The 24418-nt window shown below is 41.3% G+C and overlaps 1 protein-coding gene across 2 annotated transcripts; it reads left to right on the top strand.

Annotated features, from left to right (window-relative positions):
- The first annotated feature begins 701 nt into the window (after nt 1-701).
- Nucleotides 702-22788, top strand: CYBB (cytochrome b-245 beta chain). Of its 2 annotated transcripts, none has more exons than XM_071556805.1 (13): nt 702-1016; nt 6628-6723; nt 8137-8247; nt 11582-11666; nt 12872-13017; nt 13418-13608; nt 16515-16644; nt 17541-17633; nt 18973-19226; nt 19501-19663; nt 20486-20632; nt 21798-21922; nt 22618-22788. In XM_071556805.1, the coding sequence occupies exons 3-13, from the start codon at nt 8188-8190 to the stop codon at nt 22742-22744; spliced, it is 1521 nt and encodes a 506-aa protein (XP_071412906.1). In that variant the 5' UTR covers nt 702-1016; nt 6628-6723; nt 8137-8187; the 3' UTR covers nt 22745-22788. The 2 variants fall into 2 exon arrangements, with proteins under 2 accessions (XP_071412906.1, XP_071412002.1); XM_071555901.1 differs by lacking the exon at nt 702-1016 and adding an exon at nt 3949-4047.
- The last annotated feature ends 1630 nt before the right edge of the window (nt 22789-24418 follow it).

Genomic DNA, 24418 nt, shown 5'->3' with positions numbered 1-24418 from the left:
GTGTAGCCACTATGGTGTTCCCACCTGGGTGGCTGTTCCTGGGCATGAGGGGGAATGCTGGAATATTTCTATGGCTGTGTAGTTATATTGATGCCACTTTTTTCACTGCTGTAATATGGGCACTAAGACACCCAGTCAGCCAATGGATAAAGCCCAAATAAAAGCACAGGAGTTTCACTGCCAGAATCAGCCCAGAGACCACTGCACCCACACAGATCCCACTCCCCAGTGCCTTAGGCCATTAACACCAGCTGAGCAGACCTTTCCTTTCATGTGTTTTTAAATGACTCCTCAGAGCACACTCGCAGTCATGAGCTACCAAAGCACAGCCTTAGTACCTCCCTCATTTTCAGGTGTGGAAGTGGGAATGCAAACGTGTGTGTCTGGAGTGATACAGCTCCAGTGGATCCTATTTGGAATGGAAGTGGGCTGATGATCTATAGAGATCCTTTCCCAGACTGCGATCATGGGCTGCTAATTAGAAATGGGAATTGACGGCCCAGCACTGCAAGCGAGAGGGAAAAGTAAGAAAGCGATTTTGAACAGGGATGCAACAGGAAAGGAGACACGAGGGCAGGTGCATACGGTGGGAAGGTCCGGGGCAGAATGGGCACAACTCCAGCCCCTTGCGCTGGGCTGTAACCCGCGGGCCGTGCGGGGTCCGGCGCTGCCCAGCTGGTGGCACCGCCGAGCCGCGGGGCCGCCGGGCGCTGGGATGACGAGCCACCGGTTTAGGAGAAACTTCTCTCCGTCCCATCTTCCGAGAAGTTTTCTTGGGTGGGAAATCGTTGGTGAAGCCCCTCTCTGCAGGCAGAGGTGTATTACCCTGGGCTATCACCGGCACCGCTGTAAACGAAGTGGATCTGAAGCTCCGGAAAATCTCTTTACAGAGGAAGAGCAAATAGACGATAGTTGTGCTGCAGAGCCAGAGCCGGACTCGCAGATCGTGAAGCCTGGGACCCTGCTGAAAGGCTGAGACCTCGGCTCCCTCTCCCTCCGTCCCACGCCTGCTAAAGGTAATGAAATTTGTCTCTGTACTTAGGGTATGTTGCTGGTGGTGGCTCTTCCTCTCTTCCTTCCAATAACACAGCAGTGTGCAGCTGTTCTGGCCCATTTTGTGACAGAGCTGTTTGACTTCAAGCCAAGACTGGTGTGGCAAATAGCATCTGGATAATACTTGGATTTTTTTAATATAGCATGTGGGTCTCTCATGATCATTGCAAAAAAGCAGTGAGGAAGTACTGGAGCAGGGTTATATTGAGGGCTAGAGTGTAAAGCAAAGACCTAGAAGGATCTGCCAGTCCTTATTGGATTCTCACTGACATGGTTTTTTCCTGGCTCTTATCTATCCATTTTTCTGCCCTCCTCTCAGCATGGAATCATTTATTTTGTAAACAAAACAGGAAGGCAGAAGTTTCAGACTATGTCATTCCCCTGAGTGAAGGCAAGCGCATATACAGTGACAGCCTCAGGCTATGTGTGAAGAATCCCTTCAAGGAAGACAGCTTGACAAGGCTCTTGTTTGCTTCTTTCTCTTTGGTGTAGAATCAAGGGATGGTTAGTAAACAGGGATTGCACAGCATTCAAAATAAAGACTTCAGCATCCAAAACAAAAGAAGTTAATCAAGGTCTCTCCTTGGCTTATACTTGCAGAATTTTTCATTGTCCCCTTTAGGAGGCAGGTGTGAAACCCATAGGCCTACTGCGTTGGCATTAAATTTGTGCAGCAATACACAGCCCATTGCTGCACAGAGCGGGAGAGGAACTAAATTAATTCCAAAGCAATGTGGTGAAATTACTGCAAGGAAATGAAGAACCCTGAGACCTGAGTACTTTTGCAATACAGTCATGCTGCAAAAGGATCCTTGTTCACTGAACTTTACGGAATAAAGGATGAAAAATGCTGTGTGTAATCAAGTAACTTGAAAGAAATTTTAGGAACAGAATGAGATAGAATTTCATTTTTTCCGTATTCCAGTTTTACACTCCTGTGTAATTAATACAGAGCTGCCAATGGTGCCTTTTCTTGTACAGGATACATTTTCCAAGCTAGGACAAAGCACAAAGCATGCAAGTTTTTGTAATAGCAAAGATGCTTTACTCATTCAGAAGGTGGAAGCACTAGAAAATCAGGGGTGATGTGTGGGTGGTTTGGGTTCTGTTTCTACTCCCCCTTGCAATGAGCAAAGTTTGCTGCATGTTGTCATGTTACTTTCGAAATTAACAGAAAAACTCACCAGCACCAGCAAGCACTAGAGTTCACCAGCTATAGAAGGGTCCAGCATCTCTGCCCTTTCTTTTGTGTTCAGGCAGTGATGTCAACTACCTGCATTTAACAATTGCTAGGCTGAGGGCAGCTGAAATATACTCTGGTTCATGGCCTCTATTCAGGCTGTTTGAAGGATGTCAGACTTTTTGACTGTTGTGACTGATCCAAGATCAGCCCCTGCTGGGTTTGTGGCCTGCCAAAAACCTCCTGAGCCAATAAATGTGTTTCAGGGGCTAATGTGTTTCCAGGCAAGGCAGAGCTGCCAAAGCTCAGAGCATCCTAGATGCCTGCACTTGCTCAACCAAGAGAGGGTGCAAGTAATTTAGTCTGAGCTAAGGGGAAGAAAAAGGCAGAGAGAACACTGCCATTCCTGGGCAGGGAGAACAAGCTAGTCCTCATAATCAGCACGGACATCCACAAAACAGAACGGGCCCCTCCTTTCCTTCCCCCATCACTCCAACTGTTTAGCTTGCAGAGACTACCTCCATAAACAGAAATGTGGAGGACCATATCTGGTGGCACGGTGGGAACGTTCAAGGCCAGGCTGGATTGGGCCCTGAGCAACCTATCTAGTGGGTGGCCTCCCTGCCCATGACAGGGGAGTTGGAACTAGATGATCTTTTTAGTCCTTCCAACCCAAGCCATTCTCTCATTCTGTGATTCTGTGATCCATTTGGATTGGCCATCAAAGTGACTGATACCACATAAGAGCCTGGCCCATCACAGAGCCTGTCAAATAAGGTTGCTGCAACCCCTTTTAACAGGTTTTGGAAATTGTATTTTGGCTTTCAGTTACTGAAACTTGAGAGGCTTCAAGAGGAAGATGATTATAACATTGCCAGTCCTGCCTACATGAGGAAGTGTTCCTGGGCAACATTTGAGGTGTTTCTTCTATACATCTCAAGAAGGAACAATAATGCAGAAACTGCTCGTGTCTCTTTTAGGAAAATGCAGAAATGTGGAAGTTTTTTCTGGAATGGATCTTTGTTTAAGTCCTGATTATGTCACCTGATGGAGGCCATATTCCAGGAGCAATCTAATGAAGGGAGTGGCATGTTGGCAGTAGAGGAGGGAAGAGAGACATTCACCAGAACATGGGTGTTCTAGCCCAGGTCCCCTCACACTCATTTTTACATCATGACCAAATATCCCATCACTGCCACAATCAGACCCTAATACAGTTTCTGAGTCTGGAGTAAGGCAGACTGTGCCAAGTCACTTTCCTGACAGCTGCAAATCACACAGGTTTTATCCCACCTCTCCAGCTCTTGCCCTCATTAGTGGTTCACCATCTCACTCTCAGTTGCATATCAGAGCAGCATTTACTCTGGAGAGAAATCCTTAGTCATACAAACGCAATGAGCAGCTTGCTGTTCACTCCAGCAGGTGCAGGGTCAGGCCTGTGGGACTGTGGCTGTGCACAGAAGCTTCAGTGGCAGTATATTTTTTAGTAGAAAACCTGACCTGTTGTATTATTTACTTTATGCTCTGTATCCAAAGTAGGCTATTTCAACAGTTTATATGCATCTGAGTTATGAAAAGTTATATGTAAGTATGGTAGAAATATAATTGAAAAAGAACTGTGGGCATGATTCAATGGTTAACTTATTTCCTAAATGAATGGGAAAGGAAACAGGTTGCTGCAAGCTTTTACTCTCACTTCCTTATGAGAGAAGACATAGAGGCTGTCCCAGAGAGAGTGGGGCTGTTGTGCACACAGACCTCAGGCAATCATGGGTAACTGGGTGGAGAATGAAGGACTGTCCATCTTCGTTGTTGTAAGTACAATTTTTATTGTGATTTGTGCCTAGTGAAAAGTTCAACAGAAAGTTGTGCTCATCAGTTCTCACTGTGCCAGTAAATGATGCACCTGATTAGGCTGAAACTAGGGGAGCAAGTGTGAGGAAAATGCTTCCAGGAATAATTTTTCAAGGAGCTCTGTCTGGTATCTCAGTTGCTATAGGCTTCATTGTTAACTGAGAAATGGATATATATTAATTTGCTTTGTTAGAAATATTTTAGTTAAGGAAAACAAGTGACATTATAACTCACTTAACTATGTGCACTTCAACAGAAAAAGCAATTATTAAACCCACCCTGTCTGGCAGTTTTGTAAATGAGAGTGTGTGTACCTGAAAGCAGAGTGTCTTGGTGGTATAAAATATGTATTAGAGTCAGATTCGAGAATTTACAGCAGAGATTCATGAATCCTTCACCAAGACAACTAGCATTTGAATCGAATTTGTGGTTTATAGCTTGCATTGAGGGGCTCTGAAAGTAGGTTAAATTAATTCTGAGAAAGATTTAAAAGTATTGAAAATTCCTGTTGCATTTAAGAGTGTTGAGTAAGCAGGGCAGTCCTCCTTGGAGAAAAGTGGGTTAATATTTTAGTGGTTTTTTTCACTTCACAGTGTGATACAAGAGCTACAGGTATATCTCTATAAATATATATATATATATATATAATAACATATACAACAGAAAAACATAAGAGCAGTTAAGGTATTGTTGCCAAGTCTGGTTAGCAGATGTACATATTGTGAGGATGAAAAAGAAGACATAGAACTTATGTATTTGTGGTGACCAAAATGTGAACATCTTTGTTCAAAGGAGTATTTCTGCTGCTATGAACAATCAATACTTGCATATTGCTTTGTAGATGTGTAGCTCTAGTTTAGGAACACAGCACCATAGCTGTGGCACTTTAGTGCTTTGAAAGGGAGTAACTGTGTTTACTGTCACCTTCAGTGACTCGAGGAAGTTCAAACTGCCAAGAGGTAAATTTTGGCTTTTTCTTTTTTTTTTTCTCCACCAAAACTGAAATATTAAAAGAATTAAGGAAGAAGGCTTTATTCAAATAAGGAATTTGGGTTTAGAACCTCAAAGCTGTAACAGGGTAGCTAATAGGGAAGGAAACTAGTGGAGACACTGACAAAAACAGCTAAAAGGACACATTACTGGAAGCCTTACCAAAGGGTTCTGCTTTGGACTCTGCAGCTTTGCTGCACACTGACCAGGTTCAGGGTTGTCCAGTGTTTGACCAAAACAAGACAAACACAATTTCTATTCACGTACCTAAACAGAACAGGAATATGGCAGCCCATTCTGTGCTGCCTCCACTGGCCCTGGCCAAAGACCACGGGTGGCTAATTTTGCAACACATCCCAAGCTGCCAGAGGGTGTCACAGTGTTTTCAAGGGGTCCATGTTCCACATGGGTTAACCCCAAGAAGAACTCTAAAATACCATAAAAACCAGGTCAAGCATCTTGGCTTGGGATGTTTCTTTAAAGTCAGAGTGTGCGAGATTGTATCCGGAGTATTTAATCCTGAGATGAGCTTGGTATTTTAATGAGGACTTGGGGATTTCCCATATACTGCATTACCCTGGTGGAAATCCCTTCATTTCCCAGTATTTATTTACAGTTTCTAGATCTGAACTAATCTCAAGTTTTTTTATAGTGTCAGTTGAGTCAAAAGAACTAGCAAAACATTTGGGTCAGAAGGGGTGAGAGACTATAATGTCACAGTTTCTGGAAGTTAACTTCTAACCAGAGGCTGGGTTTTCTCCCAGTTCTCAGAATTTGTCTCTGTTTTCATGCATCACTTTGTAAACCTAATTAGACTGAGCATGCACTGATACAGATTTGTTTCAATAAGGCATATGAAATCACCTAACCAGCTCCAGCAGGGCAAAAGCCCAGATTCACAATGATCTCTTTGCCTAGATGGACCTAAGAGTCAATAATTTGTCTTTTCCTAAAGAAACCTGCACTATGGGATGTGCAACTGGGAGAAAATTCTTCAGTACACCTATGAAGAAGCCCAGTTTGGGTAGTGTACATCCTGCCAAAGGGCCCATGTTGAGTATTTCCTGATGTCTGATTTCAGACCCTCAAAGCCTTGTCTTAAATTCAGCCCTATGTATAATTTATGCTATCTGTGTTTAGCTTCTTTGTCCTTTGTCACAGCTCCCAAGTCTTCTTCTCACATAGGTTAATGTGCCTGAGGACCTGCCATTTGGAAGAGTCCCTGACCTTTAATCCTGTTTGGAGACTCAACTAGAGTTAAACCCCTGTAATATGATGGTACTTATAACAATCATGTCCAAACTCCTTGAGTGTGCAGAAGTTTCAGCTACACATTGCTGTATTTTGATTTATTGCCACTCCTGTACCCTCTGTGCCCACTTACACCAGAAAAAATTCTCTCACCCCTGCTGAAACATTTATACCCTGCACTACAACTCTCTGTGCAAACATGAGCACAGGGAACTAATTGTCCATTATCTGAACTCTATAAATGCGGATAGATGAGCTCTCACAATTAACTGTGACCATCCCGTTTAATTCTCTTTCAGCTTGTGTGGCTGGGGTTAAATGTCTTCCTCTTCTGGTGGTACTATCTTGTGTATGATGTCCCACCAAAATTCTTCTACACCAGAGTACTCCTTGGCGTAAGTACAAGACATTCTTATCTTGGCATAGACAGAGCACAACATTTTTGCCAAGTTTTACTTGATTGAAACCGTGTCCAGTGACTGGCGCAGTAGGTTCATGTAGGAGTTAAAAGTCACATGCAAACAGGTAACTGAATGCAGACAGATGTCCAGGGCTTCTGAAGTGAAAACTGGTACACAAAATAGAGAGACCCCATTCTAAACATGTTTTCAGGTAACTATTTTGCTCCTGCTAATTAAAGTAAACATTAACCGTGGCTGCTTTATTAAGCAAAAGATGAATAAAATATTACCTTTGAACTACTGTATCATCATTTCCCCTTGCAAGTATTTTTCAGAGCATGAATAGTTTGCAAATATATTAGCTCTGAAAAACTTACATATTTATTAAGTATCTGAATTTTAGTCAAGTAGTGAAGTGACTCCGGATCCTGGTCTATGAAATATAATCCAGCTGGTTAATGCAGCATTATGTGTCCTAATAAAAACTTGCTTCCAAACCTGCCACGAGGCATGACCGATTGACAGGGCAAATTAATTTCTTCACACATTTTAAAACCCTCATCACAGACCTAAAAATCAGCCTAAGCTTCAAATCCCAGAGCACAGCATTTTGTCAAAGGTTTGCAAAGCCATTTTTTAATTCAACAAAACATGAAATCCCATTCTGCTTATGGCTTCAGATCTATGGTCCAAATCCTGTCCTTTGCAATCATGGTACAGTTGTCTTTGAAGTCACAGAGACCCATGCTTGGATAAGCACAGCTCAGTGTAACCCCGAGTCAGTAGCTTTGCTTTGAAACTTGAAAGGGTCCCAATACATGCAAGGACAGCAAACATTGTCTTTTCCTTCCTTTCATTGTGTTTGGAGTAATATGGTCATTGTTCCCTCATTTCAAATAGTCCTTGTTCAAAAACCTGGAATAATTCAGGGTGTGAAGATGAACATTAAGGAAATAGATTTCTAAAAGATGAGGCAACAAATTTCCTTCGACTCCCTTTACTGGCAACAGAGAACTTAAGCCACTTCCCTCATAAGCTGTGCATCTACTGTAACCTCCAGACAACTAAAACCACACTGTGAGAATTTCTTTACAGCCTTGAGACACAAAACTCTACTGATGGCTTAGATTTGCATCCGTATTTGACTGCCAGACACGACAGGGAGCTTTTTAGACAACCACAGTATTTCAAAACTGAAGGTGTCTATCTGGAGGAATGTGTTCTGCCTGTATATGTGTCTCTGACTTGACCAGAACACAATTATTCTGAAATGTGAACATTCACATTAACCTGAACTCTGGATGTCATCACAAGTTGTGATATAATACATAATGAAATCTGTGACTATCTGCGTCCTGGATAATGTCTTAGGTAGCACATTTAATAAGAGCATCTCTCCAATTACAGCGTGCCTTGGCCCTTGCAAGGGCCCCTGCAGCTTGCCTGAATTTCAATTGCATGTTGATTCTGCTGCCAGTGTGTCGAAACTTGCTCTCCTTCCTCAGAGGATCAAGTGCGGTAAGATGAAGAAAGTATTTCAAAATTTAGGAAGGATAATAACCTAAACAGCCTTGCAAATATACCAAGAAACTATGTCCAAGTTCCCCAAATATACTGAACTTTGGGAATGTCCTCTTTTAAGAAGCAGGCAAGCCTGGAGTTTTGCTGTGAGCAAGGCTGTCTGCTGTCTGTGGTGTATCCAGACCTCTGTTGAAGGTTTAGCCTTTAATTAGTCCTCCCTTTTGTGCTGCCTCCTGGGCATGGTGCTGCCCTGGATGCAAAGTCCCTCTTTTGGCTGGCAGCAGCTGTTGGTGCTTACACACACTCTGTCACTGATGCAACTCTCAGAGAGGGACACACTAGCCCATGTCTGCTGTCTTTGCATGCTCAGTGCTTCAGGTAATTGTAGTCTTTCACAAACTTTCAGAATGGGAATTTTTTTCCGCTGATTCATAAATTACATTCTTTCTTGTCTGAATTGCATTTCCATCTCAGGATGAAATAGTTCACAGCCTTTTTGGCCGTTTCTAGCTCCCAAATGCAGATGTTACACTCAGCACTGAGGAACCATGACTAAGGGCAGGTGATTCTAAGTGGCAGCTGGGGAGGGTTCCTGTGATCGTACTGACTGTGCCACACTGCCAGAATCAAGATTTCTGGCTATTACAGAAGAAATAATGGAGACAATGCAGGCCATGGTCCAGTGAAAAAGCAATATTTTCCTTAAGGTCATGAACTATCCTTTCAAAGGTATGATGTTCCTCCTTTCTTTCTGGCCACTTTAATGTACACAGGATCAAAAAAGCAGTTCACAAAAGCTGTTTTTCATCTCCAAATCTAGTATAGATTCTTTCATGCCAATGTGACAGACTGTGGGGGCTGAAAAGAGCAGAAGAGGAAGTGTTTCAAGAGTCCTTCATAAGGGAAGAGAGTGGGATATGAAGTAGTAAGAAAATAATCAGACAAGCCAGGTTGTACCTCTGTCTAGCACATACATCCTGACAATGAGTGTGGCTGAATAAATGAGATGTGCCTGCCACATTAAGGTCATAAATTTTGTTTATGCATAAGGCCAGTGTCTTTGACTTTCTAAGGCATAACACTTAGGAATACAAAGGTGGAACTACACACATCAGGATTTCAGTCTTTTCCTATACTCCTTCAGATTCTGGGCTACTACAAAAGCAGACAGCCATACCTCCGTGTATATAAAAGGAAAAAGAATAGTAAGTGAAACTGTAGGGTCAAAACTGTTCTTCCCCTGTCCTAACATAGATCAGGTAGTATCTGCCAAAATTCAGAGCTGACTCCTCAGGCTGCAGAAGTCAATAGTGAACATAAATTTAGTAAGAATTAATGTTGCTATTGGATGAATGCAACTGGAAAATAATTATGAGCTCTTGATCATACAAGGCCTTCTTGAGATTCCACAGGGGTTGAGCTGAAGGCAGGTTGGGCAGAGATCTTCTGAGGTCAAAGCAGTGACAGAGCTGAAGACACATACGGTGATATTACTTGAAGGCTAAAATCTGATGCCAGCATTTGAGAATTGTACTTCAGCTGGGACTTCATGCTACTTTTCCTGACTTGCTTATCTCCTAGCATCTATAGCTTAACTTTTCTAACCAGGATCTTGATGAAGATGTCACTTTTATCTTGGTACTCAAGGTACAGAGTGAGCCCTTCTGCCTTGGGCACTGTGGTAGATTCAGTCAGGCTACACCAGTGTGCAAGTGAGACCCAGTCAGGGAGATACAGCTCCGCTCCTGCTGGCAGCACACTCTTGCTGATAGGAATGAGGAAGAAAAGGACTCTGAAGAGGAGGAAGGAGGGCAGGGAGGGGCATAAAACAGGACTCTTAGATGGTGTTTGTTTAGCTTCAGTTGCTTTTCTTCAATAAAGCTACACTGCAGGAAGATGTAATTTTAGATCTTAAGCAAAACACACAGGGCTCAATGTGCAGTGGCAGCACTGTGGTGGCCTCAGCACAGGGGTACAGCTGCTTATGCTTGTTCTGTTGTCTCTACTTAGCTGTACTCTGCACGTAACACCCGTGAGGATCTCTAAGAAAAATCAGGGTTTTTAAATGTCAAATAACTTTCTGGAAAGGTAGTGACCTTCCCAACAGCGATGTCATTGGTGTGAAGAAAAGGGAAGAATTGATGAAACCCACTGTTCAATAGGAATGTGCTGAAAAGTCTTGCCCTTTCCATCCTGCCACTCAGAAATCATATGCTACAAAGTTATTTGTTTTTAATTGGAGGAACAGCTGTGTTGTCTTTGCATGCCCCTCACTGCTGTATTCATCACTGCTGTTAATGAGCCCACTAGTGAAACCAGCAGCAGCCCTTTGCCACTGCTTGGCCTTCACTTCTTAAACAGAAAGATCAAGTGACTTTTGCAAGGCAGCCAGGGCGAGTTGGCACTTCCTCACTATGCTATGTTTTATTTTACAATCTTTTTAGTTGTGTCTCGGGATACAGAGAAGGCCAAATGTCTCCTGGCTGTTGCTATAGTCTGCTGAAGTCATTGCAACTGCCCCAGAGTGTTTTCCTCTTCTGAGGAAATGTTTGTGTTAGTTTACATAGTGTTTACTTCCCTTGGCCAGACAGCAAACAATACAAAGATGCAACACATGATACTCATGACTTCTGCTGTGTGGAGACAGCACATGCCAGCTTTACAGGAATGTAAATAGCAAGACTCAATGACTGCAGCACAATTCACATGGGATTTGTTAGGAACCCATCACCCCTCTCAATGAAAATATAATTTCTTTGGTTTGTATCAGAAGAGATTTTTTCCTGTCTGTTTCTTTTTGGGTAACTCCAACAAGAAGTTGTAAGTGAATACCTGTATTTTGGGGAAGGAATCCCTTTGTATTACCACCATAAGTGACTAGCACATTTGGGGTGGGGGCTGCCTCAGACAGTTATACCTAAACTTTACAGTCAATTTCTACAGCATGAACTTCAATAACATCCTGATGCTGAGTGGCAACTTGAGAAGCTACCAAAGCAGTCACTCTGCCATGGCAGATCGTGGTCCCTCCTTCTGTTTTTAAGGTGGAACTTAACACAGATAAGATACATACCATTGTCATAATGGATGTTAAGTTTTATCTCATTATCAAATACTTTGTTTCAGTGGGACATGTAAATCATAACCTGTTATTCCCATTTTCTGAAGTATGGGGGGTGATATATTTTTGCCTATATTTAGGAATTCTAGAATTTTTCTAGCAATGCTACCAATGCTTGAGCTCAGAGCCACTGGTTTTGTCCCTGCATTTAAAAAGTGTGCATAAACAACATAAATAGTCTTCAAATTTTTTTTTTCTTCAAACCTGAAGTGCTGCTCTACCCGTATCAGACGACAGCTGGACAGGAACCTCACCTTTCACAAAATGGTGGCATGGATGATCGCCCTTCACACTGGTTGGTACTCAAACCTTTCGTTGTTTGTTGCTTTATTGTGCATTTTCCACACAGTCCAAGTGGGATTCAAGTACTTGAGGATATGGGAAGAGACCTGATTTTATTAACCTAAAAGACTCAGTACTTGCCAAACCTTCAGTCAGTTTCCAAATATTTGTCAGCTGTCAGGGAGCAAAAGATAATAATGAGAGATTACTGTTATTTTGAACTATCAGCACCATTTATGATAGTGTAATAAGGGGTGTTTAGCAACATCCTGAGAATTGGATATTCTGGCTTGAATTCTTGTTTAGACTTATTTCTTAGCTGGCATGTCTGAAACAAATGGTAGAAATGATTGAAAACATGGGCTGGCCATGAAACTGTTTTATATTTTATATCTCATTTCCTAAACGGAGGGTTTTCTATTTCTTTTTTTTAATTCATCAGGTTTTTTTACTTCTCAGTGGAAGTACCTTACAAATCACATATCCTAGAATAGTCCTTGTATCAGCATATTACTTGGGCTGAGCAGGTTCCCTTTCTGAGCTGTGACTGAAATCTGACTACCACTTCACAGAAAAGGAGCAGGGTGATGCAGTTATCAGGCTGCAGCAGAGGTGGATTATTTGGGGACTTTTGATCTGTACCTGTTTTGAAGGTTAATCTGCTTTTACAAGAGGGCACAAGGCTTGGAAAGTGTTGTACAACATTACTGCTGCAGTAACCTGTGGTAGAATTAGCGTGAAACATCTCAGCTGTTTTAGGATTTTGGATACATTCAGCCCAGCAAGATTATTAATGATTTTTATCAATACAGAAGAACAAAGCAGCACTAACAATTGTGACTCCAAAGAAATCCAGTTTCACTTCTTGGCTCTTCTACAGAAATCCTGGATGAGGATGATCCTGGCAAATAAGTGAAGCCACCCCATGCTTCAGTTTCCCATGTATTAGGGTACTACTACTTGAATTGTTGCAAGCCTTTGTTGAACAAAGGTGTGCTGGAAACTTCCCTTTCATTCCTCCGCCCAAAAAATGTAAATTTCAGCTGGTAAAGCTTTAACAGTAAAATGCATCAGTGATCTGAAATTGTGATGAAGAGGGTGAGAATGGTAAAGGCCTTAAACTGCAGTCCACAAATGTGACAAAGTTTCAAATGCAACCCCCCAAAACCACTCAGTACTTGTGCTTAATGCTGATTATTCCTTTCCTGTCACTCCCAGCAATTCACACCATTGCACACTTATTCAACGTAGAGTGGAGTGTGCAAGCCCGTGTTGAAGAGAAAGGAACTCTGGCAGCTGTGCTTTCTACTCTTGGTGATAAACCAGATGAAAGCTACGTCAACTTCTTTAGAAAAACTATCGGGGTAAGTGACATCAGGCTGTGAAGTCCTTATTACATTTGTTTAGATGATCATGTAAGACCAGAGTGCCTGTTTCTGGTGTGCAAAATCCAGGTCTGGGCTGTCTTGCAGCAAAACATTGTACAATTAATTTCCCTATATTTGTCAGGAATATTTGTGCTGAATTTTGGTAGTACTTCAAATTTTCACCTCAGGATTTCAAAGTGGTTTTGACTAATAGATGAAAACAGATATCCTGCAAAGCAGTCTTCTGACTGGAGGGGGATTTTGGCATTGTTGGCATACAAATTCACAGAGGATGAACCTAAAATCTAGTAACAAGGTACAGGTGTGTCGACTGATGATCCAACTGGCTCTGCTTTGATGCAACCCCTTCCTTAGACCATGTGCATTTATTTCACAGAATCCTGTGGGGGGCCTGTACGTGGCTTTCACATACTTGGCTGGTCTCACGGGTGTTATCATCACTCTGGCCCTCATTCTAATCATCACATCATCCACCAAAACCATCCGAAGGTCATATTTTGAAGTATTTTGGTACACCCATCATCTCTTTGTCATCTTCTTTATTGGCCTTGTCATCCATGGTGCTGGGTGAGTATTTGGACTTATCAAAAATACATTATACTACTGTATTTTAACTTAAAGCTCTCTACATACATGAGTATAGGACTGCAGTCACCGAGTAGCAGTTTTGGTGGTTGTGGTGGGTCAGTGTAGGCTCTGAGAGCCCAGAGGCTCTCACTGATTTGTACAAGCTGACCACACACATGAGGTTTTATGTTTGGCAAACTTAAGCTCACTGACACTCAGCTTCCTCTGATGTCTTCATTGTAAAGCTCTTTTCCAAGGTTCCTGTTTGTAATTGTTAATTTACCTTTCTCTCCTAAACGGAATTGCATTACATGCCTGCATGTAAGGGCATCTCAGTATAAATATTATATAGAGTCCAGGATTTTGTTGAAATGAAAACTATAGTAATCACAGGTATAGACTCATGTTTCAGTTGGGATGAACTTCTAATGTCAGCAGGATTTAAGAATAGATTTTTAGTCGCTGCAGCTCAAATGTAAACAACTGTAAGCTTTTCTGAAATCCAAATGCCAGACATCCTTTTCCACTGTTGCCTCATTCCATATCTTCTTTTGAAATAGCTGAAAAGCCCAAAGCAACAGTTCTGGAATGACACAACTTTGTCCCTTGGAAAAATGAACTTTAGTTCCATTTTATAAAACTGAAGAACTGATGAATAGAAAAAAAAAAGAAGACTCAAGTATACAAACCACATTTTGTAGTTCATAATTACACCACATTGTCAATTTTAAAGGAAATTCTAGGTGCACTAGAATTTGAAAATGCCCAGCAAAAATTGACTATTCGAAACCACTTCCTTTCAGTCCAGTAGTGCCATAAAAAAAGACAGAAATGAGAACTAAACAGGAAGAACAGAAATAGAAGGCAGATAGGGTCACCCCCGACTATTCATCCATTCCAGCTTTCAAAACAAGAAGGCTTGAGCAAAACCTGCTGAAGGAAAAGAACTAGTTCATGTTTTCTGCAGGGAATATTGTATAGTTACTGGCACGATGTCCAGACTTGCCACAGTTACTACACAATGCTGTCATAAAGAGGCATAGATGTCAGTTTATCTCAGGAGACAGAAGACTGTCACATGTGCATCTATATATACACACACACATTTACATATATATATATACACATATGTACGTATATATTCACATATGTACATATATATATATATAAAACTGAGCCAAATATTATTCATAGAAACAAAGGGGTAGAGTCTTGTCTGACACAAGCTGTTAGAGCACTTTTGTAGCACTGGAGTTGTTTTGTGCATAAGCTATGTGTCAAAGACAAATATCCCAAATTTCCCATCACTGTAAATGTGAAGAGGAGAGAGTACAGAGTTGCAGTTTACTCTGCTTTGGAAGCTAAAGAAAGACTTGCAGCCAAAAAAGGAAGTAATTATAAGGCTATACTACTGAAGGTTTAATTACAGTACCAGAAGAGGATCTACACTTACTAGTAAGGAAAAACAGGTTTTTATTTCACTTGTACAGGGTACTGGCACTGTCAAACCTTGAACAGAGGACAGGGCAAAGTGAAACCCTCAGACCCCCTTTGCCTTAAGCAATGGTGTGAGCAGAGGAGGAAATGGGCTCCTCCTGTTCCCGTAACTCATCCCAGAGGGCAGCTTAGCTGAACCCGTAGTCATTAGTGGGGAAGTAAATTGCATCTGCTGATGTTCCTGCAAATTGCAACTCGTGATGCTCCTGCGACAGTGTCACTGCTTCCCTTTATTTTTTCAGGCAGGATATTAATCAAACTATTAACGAGGAAGAGGTTCATTAGTAATATTTAATATTTTAACTTCCAGGACTGTAGACATGCTTCCTAATAATCTTGTGATAAATCTGTCACCCAAAGCAAGGCTTGCATGCGACTTAAATACCATGGGTTTTATTTTTGTTTTTGTTTTTAGTGTAAGAAATATAGTCTAGTTGCAGAAACTGAGCTAGAAAAAGAGAAAGAAGTTATAGGAATGAGATATCAACAGAATTGCATAGGTATAAAACTGAACAGCCTGATCATAATCAGACTGTTTCCAGGGAAAATCAGCAGGTCTGATCTGAATTTATCTACTATAATCGTCATCTACTAATTACCATCATTTTGGGGACTCTCACATACCCCTGAGGTTGGCAGAACTCCAGACAGAGGGAGGAAACAGTTAACAAGACTAGAACACACTTTCTCCCGTTGAAACTGAAACTGTCTGTCAGCACTAGTTCTGCCACTGGAAATACAGTTGCACTGGGTCAGTCAGAATTCTCTATAATAAAAGAAACAACAACAACAAACTCCAACCAAGCAAGAACACAGGGACCAGATAATTGGCTGATGCCAGCTGGTATAGCTTTGTGTCAGAAACATCTGTGTTCATTCACAGCACCTGAACAGCTGCCCCACATGGTTAGAGGGAGAGGAAGGATCAAAGTAAGAAGAATGTATGTTGGAAAGGAATTTCTAAGATAATAGAAATAATCTATGTACTGGTCAGTAGGAAATGGATTACTTGTCCACTCCACGTTATGGTTTGGTTTTGTTGTTGTTGTTTATTTATTTATTTGTTGGGGGACTTGGTGTTTATTTTTATTTGAAGAAAAAAGTAGGATAACTCAGAAAAGAATGAAGCTTTCCTACTGTGGCCACATGCACGAAATGGCAATGAACAGAACTCTCAGTTCCTCACCTAATCACGAAATCAATATTTTCTCCCATAAATTTTACTCCCCATTTTTATTTCTTTAATAGCGATTTTGTGGGTTGATTTCAGCAGAAAAGCTGTATCAAACCTGCAGCAGTGCAGAAGTCCACAACTCTGTATAAATAGAGTAGTACATAAATAGAATAACAATAAGGGACAGACACCTTAATCTTAAATTCATTGCCTTAATGATCTTTCCTTTTTCCAGGCGTATTGTACGGGGGCAGACAGCTGAGAGTCTGGCTGAACATAATCCAGAGATTTGCTATAAGAACTTCACTCAGTGGGGGAAGAATGAGGCTTGCCCAATCCCCAAGTTTTCAGGGAATCCTCCTATGGTAAGGGAATTTCACTTGAGAGTAAATCCAATTAAAAATACTTACAGTTTACTCTTTTTCTTAAACAATACATCCAATTGCACAGAAAAACAGCTCTGTAGCCCTCAGTGCTCCTCAGTGGCAGCTTTCTTTACATGAAGCAATAGGTTTCAACACAATGGATTATAAACAGAAGTGGACTACAGACAGACAGACAGACAGCCCACTTTCAGTGTGCTGTGAAATGAGCACAATTAACAGGCAAAGCAAAAGAGCAAATGGTAACTCAGAACTGTTTATTCAAAATTAAACATTGGCTTCTGGAGTTTTCTAGAATCACAAAATAAATAGTTTCAGATTATTAATGGACTAATGATCATTAACAAAAACTTGATGCCTCTGGAAATGTGACTCTGAAATTTCAGCTTTTATTGGCTGACCAGGGTGTCTTTTCTTTCACATTTCAGACTGATATGTTAACAAAACCCACATATTTTCTTGGAGTAATATAGACCTGAGCAATAAAACATTTAGAGTTTTATTCCACATTCACTTGGTCACCTTATTTTCTAGAGAGAGACAAAATTGCTTATAGGAAAACACCTTGCTGTAAATCTAATAGAAACTAAAAAGCCAGCTATAACTCTTTGATAAAGAGAAATTCCCTCTCTGACCAGAATTTTGAAGGTATCATATATCTTATCTGGTTGATAAGGAACCTAAATTACTTGAACTTCATCTCTGCTTATTGCATTTCCAGAATTTGATTTAATCCAAGTTGCCATCTAGTCTAGTGGAAGGTGCCCCCGTCCACGAGAGGGGGTTTGGAACTAGGTGATCTTTAGGATCCCTTTCAACCCAAACCTTTCTATGATTCTATGATTTTCATCATCTGCCTTACTCTCTTCTGCTTACAGACATGGAAGTGGGTGGTAGGTCCCATGTTTCTGTACCTGTGTGAGCGCTTGGTGCGGTTTTGGAGGTCACAGCAGAAGGTTGTTATCACAAAGGTATGTGCTGATGTTACACTTAACACCAGATAAAACACTCCCATTTTTTTCCAAATGGTGCAGCAAAGCCAGAGGCTCCTTCACAACAAAGTCATCAGTGAAAGGCATGTTCTGACTGCTGTCATGATGCAAACCTGTAACACCCGAATGTAGCCTGGCACTAAAGGGGAGGAAAAGGAGGGAGTTAGCCAGGGCGCAGGGCTGAATCTTAGGAAAGAGAAAATAATACCTTTTTTATTGGGTGAAAAACTCTACAATGCAGAAATTCAACAAACTTAGAAGTAATTTAAGATACAGAACAAATTACTCCAGAAAGTGAGAGTTAGAGGGTGCCCATTTTATGCACCCAAATCTAATGCTGAACTTCCGTTCTCCATGATGTGTTAACCAACACTCGATCTGAAGGTCTGACAGCCAAATTAGCATGGCACTAAGCTCAAACATATGCAAATTACCCTGGCCGTTCCCAGTGTAATTTCCTCACATTACACAGTGCTGCATCCTGAGGACACACCCTGTTGAAATCACATGGTGTATGTCTCTGCTCAGCTCTGAAACAATGCTGTCATGTTGGAAGGCTCCTATATACTAGTGTGCCAAAATAGAATTATTACCAAAATAATTTTGCTACAATATCTATGACCCATTTCTACACCATATTCCATTTAGTGCTCTGTCAGCAGAAAATTTCTTTCACAATCCCAAACATTATTATTAATACCTCCATTAAACAAATAGAGACTTGATTCTCCCTCTTGCAAATCTCTTTTGAAAAATGAAAATAAGCTTTGGAGACAGCTTTAGGATTAAAAAAATTATAGTGACAGAATGACTAACCTTGCTTCTAGAATGTTGCTTTTATTTATTCTTGGCTAAAAAGCCAAGCTCCCACTCAACTATAACAAGAAAACTTCAGTTTCCAGGGGTACTACGTATCCAATTCCCTATCTGTATGACAGCCCTATGTTTTTGCCCCTACATTTACAGTCAGGTCCATTAACACTGTGTTCTGTGCCACTGTGTACAGTACACCTGGAATTAACAAAGTGCACACATAGATCTGGTGATGTGTTACAAGATGTGCCAGTCTGACATGTCCCTTTTGGAGTGACTGTAAACACGGTGTGAAAAACTACTTCATCCAAAAATTCAGCATCTTCTAAAGGCTTTGACCTGGCTGTCACATGCTATTCCTCATTCTCAGTCCTGCTGGCAAGAAAGTTTCACCTGTGTTTCCCCTGCTCTCATAGCAGAGGATGATGATAGTGATGGAAGATGCAGACACACCCAGTGAAGACTGACATTTTCCTGTTTTTCTCCCTTGTCCTTCTCACTGCAGGTGGTCATTCATCCTTTCAAGACAATTGAGCTCCAGATGATGAAAAAAGGCTTTAAGATGGAGGTTGGACAGTATATTTTTGTCAAATGTCCAGCAGTGTCTAAATTGGAATGGCATCCATTTACATTAACCTCTGCTCCAGAAGAGGATTACTTCAGCATTCACGTCCGTATTGTAGGGGACTGGACAGAGGGCTTGTTCAATGCCTGTGGATGTGATAAACAAGAATTCCAGGAGGCATGGAAGTTGCCCAAGTATGTACAAAGAGTCTCTGTGGTAAAGTTAATGAACACCTATGACAGTTTAAATTTGGCTCGACCCGTTTGGTGACACCAAAAAAACCTTAACTACTTTCATCACAGGCCTTAGATGGCTCTTTACAGTTCCTTTTTTCAACTCCACCTCTGCTTTTGCTGACTGGTATTCAGTCCATATATGCATTGCAGTAGACAAATACTTTATACTGTTTTTTTAAATGGTGTTAATAAATGTTCATTATTGATTTATTAAGCATGCTTTCCACTTCAGGATAGCTGTGGATGGCCCCTTTGGAACAGCAAGTGAGGATGTATTCAGCTATGAAACTGTTATGCTTGTTGGAGCTGGAATAGGGGTCACCCCCTTTGCATCTGTGCTCAAGTCTGTGTGGTACAAATATTGCCATGATGCGACCAACCTAAAACTCAAGAAGGTAAGTGTTCTCATTCCCAGAACCCATGTAAGTGTTCAAGGGCCAAGAGCCCAAATGGAAACAGGCACAGCAAAGGTGATCTAGATCCAGACATGAATAAGTCCTAAAAGAAGGAAGAGTCCAGTTATCTCATGAGGTTAGCAGGAGGGAAGCAGGAGGATCCAAGGCAAAAACATAATGAAAGGAAAAAAAGCCTAAGAGCGAAAGCACACGCACAACCCTGACTGTGGCCCTGGGGATTTCCACTTGCAGTGGAGATGGTGTTCAGTCTGCCTGAGGAACAGAAATTCTGAGGCACTGCTCTACAGCCTGGGCAAATATTGCACTCCTTCCCTAAGCACAAAGAGAACACCTTTTTGTCCATGGAAAAGCAAAGCTACCATCCTCCTGTCCCCTCCTGCCCCCGGAAACTCCCTGTGCTCAGGAAATCACACCTTGCACTTATGGTCCTATTCAGAGAACAGAACTGGATTTGTTATCTGCTTTAATTTATCTTGCCTGCCAGTAGACAGAAAGAGTTCACCTTTAAATCACTTATGTCCTAACAAACTGTTTTACAAGGAGGTAAGTGGGGAAACATTGTGAAGTAAAAATGTGGAAGAGAAATAGAAAGCTATTTCCTTGTTCTTGCAGTCAGTCATTCAGGCTTACAACCCTCCCAGCATCAAAACTCCTGAAGAGCTTCAACACCATCCTACTCATCTACTGATGTGGTCAGGACAATTTCTACAAGAACTCTACAATCCTCACTCTGTCATCAGACACAAACCCAAAAACCACAAGTGCCTATATCCCCTGACAGCTCACTCTTGTCTCTTCCAGATTTATTTTTACTGGCTTTGCAGGGACACTCATGCCTTTGAATGGTTTGCTGACCTCTTGCAGTCTCTGGAGGCTCAAATGCAGGAGAGGAATAATGCAGATTTTCTCAGCTATAACATCTACCTCACAGGCTGGGATGAGACTCAGGTAACCACACAGTGGAAAATATCACTTCCACGTGCTCTGGGGTTGATGTCAGCAAGTCTTTTTTGATAAATGTTTAAACACTGTTTTATCCTGGGCATCCATCTGTCTCTCAGAGGTTTTGAGTGCAGACAGGTGTTATCCATCAGAAGTTACATGGGATCAGCAACTAATGTGCACTCTGAGATCCTTTCTCCTTTACTCTGGCTGTGCACTGTGGGAAGCAGCTGACCATCTCTGAAACAGCTAATGCTGCCTAAAGCATGTAATCAACAGCATTTGGAACCAGGGAAGTTAATGCACAAAGTTGGAACGATGGCAGCATGTTTGTTCCAGGACTCTCATGAGTTCTCTGCCTGGTCCCATGCTTGTAGATTGCTGTGAGGGTACAAAGGAGCAGCCACTTGAGAATGTGTGATGAGCCAGGAAAGGGGCTCACTCTTACTTAGAGTAATGTTTTAATTTAGTTAAATCTTACTGCTGCAAAATTCACCACGTGCCTACAATGCTGTAGCTCAGCTAGACAGAAGGAGAGGGGGAGGAACAAGGTAAGATGTCATCATACGTGGAATGTTAAAAACAGAAAGGAAAGAGGAAGTGTCACACAATTTCTGCTTGAGGAGAAAGTTACCTGACACTTTTTTTTTTCCTCATATAAAAGCTCTGCAAAACTCTGAAAGGCCTGAACTTATGCCCTTAACCACATCTTCTCTTCCTGGCTTTTATTCACTTAGCTGGTCTAGGTGGAAGTTACACAGGCAAGGCCTCTTCATATGGATCAAACCTTCCAGAGAACAAACTGGCAGTGCTTCATTACAGTCAAGGGAGTTGTATTACTGTACCTGAAAAGGAAAGTTTTGTTTAATTTGCAGCCCTGTTTTAGAATTCTGAGACCAAACAAGTTCATTGCAAAGAAGTGTAACTGATTGCTGTGATCAGTGCTTCGTAGCTTTAACTCTTGAGATCCCCCAGTCTGGGGAAAAGTAAGAGGTAGAGACTGATAGTCAGGACTTTATCCATGTTAGGTTTCCTTCCCAAACACCATAAATTCCATGTTCTTGGTGGAAAATAATCCAGTCAGTATAGACATTATTATTTTTTAACAGGACATGATGTTGCACTATCTACCTCTGTCTTTACACTGTCCTTTGTGTTTCACCTCCCACAGGCCACTCACTTTGTGGTGCATCATGAAGAAGAAAAAGATGTGATTACAGGCCTTAAACAGAAAACCTTGTATGGAAGACCTAACTGGGAAAATGAGTTCAAAACTATTGCAGAGCAGCATCCTGGGTAAACCTGTGCAAGTTTATAGTGTCTGTGGACTTCCTCTGTCTAAATGCCATACAGCACAATCTTGTTCTTTGGCTGATAATATCTGAGGAGCTTTTCTTTTTCTGAAAGTTTCTCCAGGTATTTTCATTCTCTTTTCAGCCATGATCTGTGATCTTGACCAAACAATTAAAAAATCCCAACACATCCTTTTTTGTCAGGTACTTCTTGGAGTGTATAATTACTAGCAGAAGATTTAGGAAAAAACCATACCCCATCAATGCAGCCAAGTAGATAGGAATGATAGGTGATATCTAAATACCTCCAAAAACACTTGCTACCTCTAAAAACCAAACCTGAATATGGGTGACCTTTAAATAAGCAGCTAAAATTAGTAGGAAAACCCCAGACAGCTCCTCTCAGGAATTTGTGCTGTAAGACCTTTGAAGCTCTGTTTCCTTGCTCCAGTGAGGCTGATAAACCTGTTTTCATGGACTTCTGCAGAGCTGAGATTTAACCCACCATTATTTTAGAAGCAGCAGTAAGTTTTAAGGGGTTTTAAATTTTAAGAAAGATACATCCAATTCTACCTCACTTCTTGTAATTGAGAAAAAAAACCCCAACCTTGCATCTATAAAACATAAAAATGATTTACATGAAGACCATCCAGCTGCTCCATACCTAATTTCTCACCATATTTTCATTTTTCTTAACAGTTCCAGAATAGGTGTTTTTCTCTGTGGACCCGAGGGCCTAGCTGATACACTCAACAAGCAAAGCATCAGCAACTCAGAAGCTGACCCACGAGGAGTACACTTCATTTTTAACAAAGAAAATTTCTAACTCCTAAGCATGTGGGAGTCGTTCAATACAAAGTCTGAACACTGGATCTGTTTTTCTGTTTGGAATCTGGGAGGGACAGCCCAGCTTCTAATTTCAGCTACAGTAACACAAATCCCTTTGCTTCTTGGGAATTATTTTGATGCTGTGGTAGAGTAAAAGTCAGATTTTACCTTAGGGAAGTTTGCACTGCTCTCCACGTGCTGGCTATTTAGTAGAAACCTATTTCTTTGTCTGCATGAGAGGAGTTCCCCTCAATCAACTGCCTTTATCCTCCTATTATTCATGTGCCAAAAAGTCTAGGCTGCCATATGCATTTGGGAGCCAATTCATACTGATAAAGCTTAATGCTATTAAATAATAAAGCATTCTAGCACAATGCTGGCTGTTAGGAGACAGCTTATCCTGGCTGCAGCCAGTCCTTGAAACAGGGAAACTGGGGAATGGTGACTGGGCAAGTTATTTCCTTACAAGAGGAAAACTCCTTTGTGCATCTTCCAGGCTTCCAATATAATGTCCTGTCCTTAAATATCCTGTCCAAGAGAAAATGCAGGTGGCTGAAGAGCAGCTGCTTTTCTTTAGGGAACAGGAGAACTAGAAAGAAACCACCTGGACTTCTGAGAACAACCCCAGCTGGGATGACAAGGATTGATTCAACCCAAGACCCACACCTGGCATATGAGCCATCACTTGGCTGCTTTGAACACTCTCAGTTTCACATCTTCAGGTTCAGCTAACCAAACAAGAAGAGGTTTTGTGTTTTCAAGGCTCTTATTTCTGATTTTCAAGGCTGAGAAAACTTGTTAAATGATTTAATGGTTATTTTCTGAACCACTCTTAAAAGCACACAGTGCTTTTGGCCCTATTGCTCAGCTGTTCCTCTTTGATGGTGAAACAGGCTTGAGAAAGCAACAATCACTTTATTCACAGCTGTGAAATGACCTGTGAATAATGTTTCTGATGTGCACAAGACCCCCAGACACAGCACAGTACATATGTCTGTACACTACAGGTAGCAGGTTCTTAAAAACAAAAAAAAATAGAAAGGAAGAAAAGGAAATAATCAAATAAAACTTTTAATACCATCAACAAAGGACAAAAAACGGCATTAAAACGAGGACCATAAAAAAATTGAAAAAACAAGAGCAAAAAGTCTTGGAAAAGCCATGTTTTAGTATCCTATCAGTCTTCTCTTCATCCCAGTTTCCTGCTTAGTGACTTCTAAACTCCACAGCCAAGCCCTGCAATAGCTCCTGCACAGCACAAGACCTTGCTGACAGGTTGTTAGAGCCACAGAACAAAGTGGTGGTCCCCTTGTGCAATTTCAGATAATTTTGAGCAGCCATCTGGTAGTATGTGTCATATTTTACACTTCAACTTGCCAGACAGGATGCATTCTCCATTTACAGCATTTGTAAATGTTATCCAAGGTCTCAGAGCTATTTCTGAAAGACTGCCTACCAGTTCCTATTTATTAATACCAGGTTTTGACAAATACAAAGATCAGCCTTAGTGGGGAATTTTACACTTCTTTCCCTCAGAAGGGTCATATTCAAATCCACATAATTCTGTCATAAGCACACCTATTAAAGAATAATAGAACATAAACAGAACCAATGAAATTTCTTCTGTGGAATAAAAAATATTGCTACTGAAGTGTAATAAGGGTCTCATCCT

The sequence above is a fragment of the Pithys albifrons genome, chromosome 1 (assembly GCF_047495875.1).
Source record: "Pithys albifrons albifrons isolate INPA30051 chromosome 1, PitAlb_v1, whole genome shotgun sequence".
NCBI classification, from domain to species: Eukaryota; Metazoa; Chordata; class Aves; order Passeriformes; family Thamnophilidae; genus Pithys; species Pithys albifrons.
The sequence above is the reverse complement of the archived record's forward strand: the minus strand, read 5'-3'. Positions and strand labels throughout refer to the sequence as shown.

Bases quoted from the DNA above. Each gene is read 5' to 3' on its own strand.
- CYBB (XM_071555901.1), top strand. From the start codon at position 4,003: ATGGGTAACTGGGTGGAGAATGAAGGACTGTCCATCTTCGTTGTT. The intron at 6,724-8,136 runs GTAAGTACAAGA...CTCCAATTACAG, and splicing joins ACACCAGAGTACTCCTTGGC to CGTGCCTTGGCCCTTGCAAG. The intron at 20,633-21,797 runs GTAACCACACAG...CACCTCCCACAG, and splicing joins CAGGCTGGGATGAGACTCAG to GCCACTCACTTTGTGGTGCA.